Here is a 10000-nt window from a genome sequence, read left to right as displayed (position 1 = left end):
ACTATAATATAATCCACACACTATTCACATGGTTTATTGAAACATGGCTATGGCAAATTAAATCTGTCTATTTTGTGTGTTTCCTTAGATTGTCAATCTCTCTCTCTCTCTCTCTCTCTCTCTCTCTCTCTCTCACACACACACACACACACACACGCACATGCGTGCGCGTTCGCACGTACACTCGCACGTACGTACGTACACACGAAGTATATATACGAATCTGCTCTCTCTCTCTCTCTCTCTCTCTCTCTCTCTCTCTCTCTCTCTCTCTCTCTCTCTCTCTCTCTCTCTCTCTCTCTCTCTCTCTCTCTCTCTCTCTCTCTCTCTCTCTCTCTCTCTCTCTCTCTCTCTCTCTCTCTCTCTCTCTCTCTCTCTCTCTCTCTCTCTCTCTCTCTCTCTCTCTCTCTCTCTCCCCTCCCTCCCTCCCCCCCTTCTTTCTCACACATTATGCATACGTCCTTTACTTTAGTCTTAGAACTAAATTCCACATAGGAATGAAGGATATCGGAACTCTGGATACCATTTAGATATCAGACCTGTAATTGTGTTGGCCTTGAATTAGAGGAGTACAGTATAAGTGTTGAGAAACGTTTTAATAATGATATTAATATTTCACCAAGTGGACAGCATAAGAAGCGTTGTAATCATTGTACACTTATTTGGAAAGGGATTAAATAATTTTATGTGGCTGAAGTTTGTCAGTTGTTCTTCATTTAATTTCTCACTTTCAAAACCATGTAGTATGTAGAATGTAGCTGGGATGCATATGGCATGGGAGGAAAACAGGTTATAAGACATCATATACCTCCCAACCCAAGGTCTTAACATCCGAAAAAAATGTACCTACTGAGTGGAAGTAAGCAAAATTAATGATTAATTATAATCATGTGTTAGTTTTATTCCATTTGTTAAAATGGATATTGTGTGTTACATGCTCTCTATTTTATTTTGTCTTTAAATTACCCGTGTGCAAGGAATGGCTAGGGTTAGCATCCACTGGCTGCAGGGATCTGAACGCAGGTCAGCAAGATTGCTAGCCAAGATCGCTGTTGCTGCACCACTCATGCCTCTGTTTTCCCATATTTTAAAGTCATGTAAATAAGAACAATACAGAACCTCTAGTCAAATTATTTTGATATACTGTCCAATTATTTATGGGTTCTTTCTTTTGCACCTCCTCTTGATAAAAACAGGTCAATAAAAGAGTTAGGATAAAATAAACACTCATTACATAATATACAGTTTATTAACTGTATTAATACTTTTTTTCTAGGATTCATTTTGTTGTTGCAAAACAAAATAACAGTAGTAATAGCATCAGACACACAAAAAGTAAAAGAAAAAACAAAAAGTAAATACTAATTACAAAACATTTAATGCCTCTGTTTTCCTTCAAAATAATACATCTTAAAATATGATAGTGTAAAGACATGCACCAACATGATTCCACAATTAAACATTATTATTATATATATATATATATATATATATATATATATATATATATTATGAATCTGCTTCAGTACATAAGGAAACTTGTTATTTATTTTTTTCCTAATGTTTTTCCACCAAACTTTAGAACAACTACACTCAGAATTAAATACCTTCAGGAAAGATTACATATGGTCAGAGTCCAAATTTACAATGGGGATTATTTTCTCCAAAGCACCAAATCAACCTGGATTACAGATCCTACATAGGGAAATTAATTTCAGGTCAAGATAATTATTTTCTTAACATTAAGGCACTTAAAATCAGAATTTTGGGCATTAAGTGTTCAATAATCATTTATGTGATTCAATTTACCAAGTCACGTTTGGAATGTTTTCCCCTATTTTAATGAAAAGAGCACATAACCTTTAAAGAGAACCTTACATGCAACTGTTTACCTACAATACCACAGCACATTGCATTTAACAGTAATAGAATAAATGTGCTTAGTAAATTCTAATGGATACAAAAATATCAAGTTACCAGGAATAGTAACTTTAGTGAGAAATCACATTACAAAATCAAATAAATATAAAACTCAATGACAGCACTAGAAAATATATAGTGACTAATACATCTGAATATTTCATTGATTAGAATCTTCTTTGGGAAAACTACAACAAATATCTATAACATCAAGACAACTTCTAGTGTATTTTGGTTTACCTAAAGCTTATTCTTATTTTCTTGTGTTTTGCAAAAAAATAAATATGGCTAACAACAATTAAAATTCTATTATCATTTATAAAGCTGTAAGTATCTTGGCTAGAAAAGTATGAAATTTGTTTTTCAAAAAAAGTACGAGTAGTAAAGTGATAATGACAGCAGTGAAAAAATGTTGCAATAATGAGGAAATATTTCTACAGCATAAGTAAACAAAAAGTAGCATTACAGGCTGTGCATACACCAATGAATGAGAAGGCAACTACTATGCAGGCATCTGGGACAACAGGATATGGGTTTGTCACAAGAGTCAACCCACAAATAGCTAGTATACAAGCCATATCTTTGCTTCTAAATGACACTATCTACAGATGGTTAGGTCTCTGAGTTAGTAATATGTAGAAATATTTATCTCTTTACTACTACTCACTGGGAAATTTAGTCACCACTAACATTTTCACACGGTTTAGGGAAGAGTGGAGAAGCAATGTAACAGTAAAAAAGGCAATAGGAACTGAAGTGGATACTGCATGTACTGTATCATCTATTTTTACTTCTGTATCTTTCATCTGGCTGAAGTTTTCATCTTAAAATCAAATATCTTTCAAAATTTCTCTCCATACAAATGGAATTAATGGAATGATCTGAACTTTGCTAGCTGATCATCCACTGAATAAATAATTCTAGCTTCTTTCACTATCACATTTATCAAGAAGCACTAAGGTTAATGCCCTAAAAATTATGATCATGGTACTTAAACAAGTCTCATAACTGACATGATGGTGGGCTATACTGAATTACTCAAACAAAGTCAGCAACTAGTTTTACATGTTATTAATGCAAAAGGCATCATCCTTGCACCAGACTCTGAGGAAAGAAGTATATAGCCCATTTGACACAAAAGAATAATAACAAAGTGCAAATACAGTTAATTGTAAAACTTCCATGGAGTTTATGGGGCTTAAAATGAAGACGGCATTGCTGAATATTAGCTTTCTGGATTAACTTTAGAACTTGTAAAATAAACCCTTTATTAAAAGACTAATTATTCTCTTTTATGAGCAATGATTTACAAATTTTAAGTAGTATGTATATCAAATCAAATACTCTCATTTCCTCTTCATAAAGAGATCTTCAATGAAAGACAAAATATTGTCTCAAAGTGACAATAAATAATATAAATATGCATAACAAAATACCAAAGAAAAAGACAGTGTGGAAAGAACGAAAGAAGATGAAGAAGAAAAAAAAAAAGACGTACTGCTCTCAGAGCAATGCCCATCAGTGAAAAACCATCCTGGGCACAGATGGGGTAAAATACAGGTAACATGCTGGAATCTATTATCAGAAACTGAAGTGAGGGGTTGTGCTAATTCAGTTATTATACAATAAAAATGTCCATTTCATGCATGGCAGTGTTTACATGTTAAAATCAAAGAAAAAAAATGGTAACACAAAATGCAAAATCTTTTTTTTTTTAACTTTGCCACAAAAAACAGATCATCTCCTTCTAAGAGTTCTCCATATAAAACAGGAAACATGACTTTCTTGAAATGGCTTTTCTTGCTGGAATTAGCGTACTTCAGATGGGCAAACCCAGCCCCCAAAGGCCTTCTCTAGTTCTCCTGCAACTGCAAGAGTCAGATGATCTTTGTAGTGATTACCAACCACCTGAAAGTATAAGAAAGATTTATATCAGATAAGTGATGCAAACTAAAAGTTTCATATGAAAGCCTGTTTAACACTCATATATAACATGATGTTAGTTCATAAACAGCCATGTTTCATAAACAGGAAAATTTAAGATAATTCATGTTAGTATTGGTACAGTTTAGCTTGGATAAGTTCCACAACCATTTTCAACAAAACATCATTTGAAATCAAATAAACTTCTAAACAAGGTATCCTATATTGTAATGATCATATTCTAAGATATGAGCAAAAGATACTGCTAATTAATATTACTTTTTTTTAACCATAATTATTTTTTGCATGAAACAGAGAGGAAAGAAGTATTTATATCAAAATAATTAAAACCATTCTGGAACTGCTAATTAACATCCTTTTTTTTTTTAAACCATAACTATTTTTTGCATGAAACATTTATATCGAAATAATGAAAACATGCTAGAATTAATAAAAGAGACCTTGCCTCACCTGAATGCCAAGAGGAAGACCCTCTGACCCTAAGCCTAAAGGACACTGTGTGGATGGGAACAGCAGGACATTTATTACTGCTGTGTAGACGAAGTTGAAGGCACGGAAGAGTGGTTGCCCATGATAAGGGGCTGGAGTGGGATGACTAGGAAACAGGAGCACACCATCGTCACCCAAAAGTTCCTGCAGGGATAAGATAGGATTGCAGCTAATTATGGATTCTAAATAATCAGTAGGGTAAAGTGATTAACCTTGAATTGATAAATAATTAATATATCTTTCTGGAAAAAAACAAAAACAGGAACCAATCCAGTTGGAATCTTTTAAAACTGCTATAAATTATGTACTACCAGTATAACTATTGAATCTGTCAAATGTACCAGCAGGGTTACCAAGATCTAAAAACTAACATAAGGGTAAAGTGCTAGCCATACCTTTATCTCCTGTTTCAAGTCAGTGCACATTGTGAGGAGCTTTGGGTAATCTTCTGACCTCTTGCTCTGACTGTTCAACTTCTCCAGGACACCAAGCAGCAGGCCTGGTAGTGTGTGATGAGATAACCGGAACATCCACTTCAGAAGCTCAGTCCAAACATTGATGCTTCCCTGCAAGTATGTGTCTGTCAAGATACTATTTCATGCAAATGATGAATCTAATGTAGTACTTAATATAAGATATATTCTTAATAAAACTCAAGTAACTAAGGAGCATTGGTTTTCCATCACCCTACATAAATGACAAGATGTCACTGTACATTGGCATCTATGTAAGGTTATCTTTTCTCCACATTTTCACTTCATCATTTCACTGTATCTTTTATCCAAGCTTATTAACAGGTTTTCTTTATAGCAAGAGATTGGCAGAAGTTCAATTATGATTAAAAGAATCATGAAAAAGCTAATTACATCTATGTTGCAGTAAATATAACATTCTTGTAACATATTTTGGACTTTAGTTGAATATTTCCTTTGTGCTTTAGCTGATGAAGCACACTATAATTTATCATAATTCACTTTATAGTGTATCAGCTTGTGAGGGAAATATATTGATATTATAAGAAATCTATTCACTTACCTTCTTTAGTGCTAATTCTTCACAAAATGTGTGAGCTTCCTCTACACTAGCTAGTTTGGCAAAGTACATTGGTAATGCTGCTTTGAGCTTTTTTAAGGTAATCTGTAAAAAGGAGATAATTCTAATTAATGGTAACATTTATAAAAGGTGTCTATTAAATGAAGTATAGGAATATAAGAATTCCTTCATTATTGTAGCTAGTAAACAGACTTATAATCTATATGTAGAAGAATTTATGTGAAAGAAAAGAAAAAATAAGCAAACAGTGTAAAAAAGAAAAGAAATAAATAAAAAAAATAAAACCAAAAGCTTAGGAAAAGGTCCTGCAGCAATTAATACCTTTTTAGCTTTAATGCCATATGCTTTCTCAAGATGATTTATAACTTTCTTTTGAGCTGCACGAAGTTCTGGGTGAACAGGTGTCACAAGTGGAGAACCACCATCGTCCTCCACATAAAAATATCGGAGCTTGCTGATATCCACCTGTAGTTTCATAAAACTGATCAATCAGTTTGCCTCCAAACTTTATTATAAGATAATTATCATGACATAATTACAATATAACCTCAGCATTATAACTAAAATATATCACTACATCAAAAATCATTGTCATATCAACTCTCAACAATCACATGAAAAAGTTAATATCTAGCCTCTTTTTCTCTGGACACCTAAAAGCACATTGGTCCTAACCTTCTGGTCAAGTGTAAGCATGTGAGAATTGTTTGCACCCAGAACCTTCATCATGGGTGTCAAGTCTTGTACATATCGACACATGGGTCCCGTCACTAGGAACTCCATAGCTTCTCCAGTTGCAACAGGTTCCTGACCTATATTACTTACTATGCCTGGAAGGATAGATCATATTTGGGTATGGCAGTTAAGGTTACTTGACTGAGTATTTAACCTGATGTTAAAAGTTATCTTTACAGGCAGTTTCATTAGTAATCTTATACTTATAGAAGATGTCAACTTTGTAAACCTTCTATAATCCTAAGTTATACATTTGATTGTTTTGAAACAACTAACTAAAATATACTGTATCCATAAAGATCCTGAAATAGAATGTAATGAACTCGTAGTTTCTAAACCTTTAAGGTGTTACGAGTAAAGGATATTATTAATTGTAAAACAGAAAACCAAAGACTTACCATAAGTGGGTTTGTGACCAAATATGCCATTAAAGAAAGACGGCATGCGTATTGATCCTCCAATATCTGATCCAATACCAAAGGGTGATCCACATGCAGATTGTAAACATCCCTAAAAATATCAATAATAACAAGAATAATTAGCTATGATAATATAATATGAAATGCGATGCACTAAACAAAAAATGGCAACTTTACATACTTTATCTTATCCTCTTTTTTTCATTTATTTGCTACACTCCCTACACTTAGCTGAAGACAATGACAGACAGAAAATTGCTTAATTCTGATGTGACTTGACAGTTATATAGCCCTGTTTGTTTGCCTGCATATATTTACATAATTTTACCTGATACATGTGCTAAACGTTAGTAGACATATATTTGAAGGATCCTACCATATACTAAATGCAAAACTATTTGTTACAATGCAAAAGTATCACAACAATTTTTTAAACTGTCATCATTCAAATAATTCCACTTTTCATGTGACTATATCACAAATAATAGGCAAACAGACAATGCTCAGGTGGAGCCTATAAGCATCTGTGCACCTTTTTGTATTTGATAGTGGGATGGCAAGTAAACTTTTTTTCAGCTAATGTTGCCCAAAGATATAGTTAACTATTTCAAATCCAAAAAATTCCTCTTACATTTTCTAAAACAGCCAGCAACATAAAGTTACCTAAAAGTATCAGGTACTATCATGGTGCCTAAACTATTTTACACAGTTAAAACTAGGTAACATGTAAAGGAAACATAACTGTTTTTTTTAACACGGTTAAAGTCTGTGAAGTAGCAGAGCTCAGGTAGAATATAACTTTCCAGTGTCAACTTAAAAAACTTATAAAGCTAAATTATACTAAACCAACCAATATGCCATGTTGCTGAAGATCAGGAACATTATTGATATTGTTTCATATTTAAACCTCAGTCATCCTATTGGCTGCAAAACTGGATGCTTCTTGATAATATCACCCACTCCAAATCTTGAAGTTCCTTTTTTCCTCCAGATATACTGTAAAACATCTATGAACATAATATATAATATAATTTCATGATATTACTAACTCTTCGATAAACCTGTGACTTCTTTTCCCCCCAACAAAAACAAAAGATAAGATACTGTAAAACCATTTCACACTTGCCTCTCCTCCAGAGGAGCCTCCTACAATACGGCAGGAACGGTAAGGATTGTTAGTTCTCCCATAAATGGTGTTGGAGCTCTCCCACCACATACAGAGTTCTGACACATTTGTAACACAGAGGGGGATTGCTCCAGCCTCTCGCATGAGGTGCACAACATCGGCATCTTCCTCTGCTATAAAGTTTTTCCTTGAATGAAGGCCTGCTGTTTGTCGCAATCCTGTAGGGGTGAGTCAGGTTTTAACAGCAATCATGAACAGTGTAGAAGCAGTTTATAATGCCATAAACCTGACAATTACAAACAGTTCATTTGAACTTGAAGTGTTTATTGTTAGTAATAATCAAAGTGTGCCATAAAAGTGAGGATGAATTTCTGCTGAACAAAACTATTACCCTTTTAGTTCAGTCAGTTTAAAAATTCTTCAACCAGACAGAAATATACTAAAGGTTAAAGCTAAATCATTTTCAATGTTTTTCTTTATAAGATTAATTTCTCAACTGATTTTTATTTTTTTTTATTTTCTTTAAGAACACATATATAACCATACATATTCTTCATCACTACTATTTCATTGGATCAGTCAGTGACATAGAGTTGGAAATATAAAGGGTCATCTCTCATATTTACAAGTATATTTAGCTTTACAATGTCATTCTAATAAGTACTTCCATATTTGGTGCCAAAATTTCAATAGGAAATTCCCTTTCTTCAAATTTCCTTACTCCATTTTTTATTTTTCCTTGCTCTTGCCCTTGGCTTTAATTATAATCTTTTGCTTCTCTGAAATTCCAGTATCTCCTTTTACCTCTAACCTATCCTCTCTTAGCCTCTCTTTATTAGTGACCTTTTACTTTTTCTTTCTTTATTAACCTTCGTCTCCCCTTATTCCTACTTTGCTGTTTCATTTCTTCTTTTTTCTTACACATTTAATCTTGTAAAAGGAAGCACAGCTACAAAAAGAGAGGAATACCGGTACTAAAATGTGATGCTTCTAGTTATACTAGACTTCATCAGTTAATAATATTGAAATGGGTAAAAGTGAAATGGTTTAAATTCTTTAACTCCTTTCTTACTGTTGCTATGACTTTATCCGAAACCCTTTCATTATCCCTTTGTGCTTTCTTTCACTTAATTTCAAACTCTTCTCATTTTCCCCTTTGAAGTTTCCTTCAAATTAATTCTAACATCTTTTGCAACATACCTTTCACAGCCATGCAGTCTTTAGTAGTGAAGGGAACACCAAGGAATGGTTTGGTTTTTGAGAGGGTTTGTTCATCCACTGTTCCTGATCTGTGAGCAAGAAAAATTCTATTACATTTGGGTCTAAAAGGAGAGTCACAATATATTCTACATTGTATAATATGTCTGACTTCAGGATTGAGTCTCTATTGAAATAAGTACTTATCACAAATAAATGAAATTAATGAAAACTAAAACTAAAACTAAAATAAATAAAAAAATAAAAAATAAAAAAGAAATCTAAATAAGCAATCTAAAACAGTACATTTCTGACACATACAACTATTAAAATTAGAAGGAAAAAAAAGAGATACAACCACAGAGGGGAGTACATAACAAAAGATGAATGAAAACAAAATTAAATTACCGTATAAGGTCATCAGCAGCTTTTGCATCCTTGACTGCATCATCAAACCGGTCATCCACAACACAATTCAGTATGGGGTTTATCTCCTTGATGCGTCCAATAAAGGACTTCACCACTTCAACACTTGTCAGCTGTGGAACAATAAGGGAAACTACTTAGAAATGTTGTTAGAAATACTATTACAGTACTGAAAACAAGAGATAATTCAATATAAAACTGAAACTAATATTCTCCTTTACTGTAACATGACTTTTTTTTTTTCTTTTCATTTGCAGTCTTTTAAGTGTCTAATGTTTTCTCAACAAACATATTCTTCATCAGTATAAAATGCTAGATGCTTGTTTGTAGTAATTTTTCTTATTAAATCCTAATCAATTATAGTAAGGAAAAAATTAAGCTTGTACCTAATCATATCTAAAAATTATTTATAAAAAACAATGAGAGAGAGAAAAAAGATGAAACTGGTACCTTCTTCGTTCGTATCTTGGTGGCCAATGATGTGGCACTCTCTAGCAAAATGAGGTTGTTGATGGGGGGCAGCGGCTTGTGAGGTTCCCCATAATATATGATTCCAAACACAAACCGTGACAGAGCCTCGAACAGCAATCTGATAGACCGCAGTGCAATGTCCACCCACCTCATCTTAGAAACTATGGAAAAAAGTGAAAAATTTCATTAATCTAATAACAATATTATCAAATAGATACCA

The 10000-nt window shown here is 33.2% G+C and overlaps 1 protein-coding gene across 3 annotated transcripts in view; it reads right to left on the bottom strand.

The window, feature by feature from the left end:
* Window positions 1–1230: 1230 nt before the first annotated feature.
* Window positions 1231–10000, bottom strand: part of LOC125037822 (fatty-acid amide hydrolase 2-A-like) — a 17457-nt gene continuing 8687 nt past the window's right edge. For all 3 annotated transcript variants that reach the window (XM_047631065.1, XM_047631066.1, XM_047631067.1), the window contains 11 exons: window positions 9760–9941; window positions 9292–9422; window positions 8887–8975; window positions 7687–7904; window positions 6540–6651; window positions 6082–6236; window positions 5728–5871; window positions 5389–5490; window positions 4749–4919; window positions 4315–4497; window positions 1231–3828 (listed from right to left, as the gene is read on the bottom strand). In XM_047631065.1, coding sequence (XP_047487021.1) covers window positions 3730–3828; window positions 4315–4497; window positions 4749–4919; window positions 5389–5490; window positions 5728–5871; window positions 6082–6236; window positions 6540–6651; window positions 7687–7904; window positions 8887–8975; window positions 9292–9422; window positions 9760–9941 — 1586 coding nt within the window. In that variant the 3' untranslated portion in view covers window positions 1231–3729. The remainder of the gene's footprint in view (window positions 3829–4314; window positions 4498–4748; window positions 4920–5388; window positions 5491–5727; window positions 5872–6081; window positions 6237–6539; window positions 6652–7686; window positions 7905–8886; window positions 8976–9291; window positions 9423–9759; window positions 9942–10000) is intronic.

The sequence above is a fragment of the Penaeus chinensis genome, chromosome 24 (genome assembly GCF_019202785.1).
Source record: "Penaeus chinensis breed Huanghai No. 1 chromosome 24, ASM1920278v2, whole genome shotgun sequence".
Classification (NCBI taxonomy): Eukaryota; Metazoa; Arthropoda; class Malacostraca; order Decapoda; family Penaeidae; genus Penaeus; species Penaeus chinensis.
This window is presented reverse-complemented; position numbering and strand designations above follow the sequence as displayed.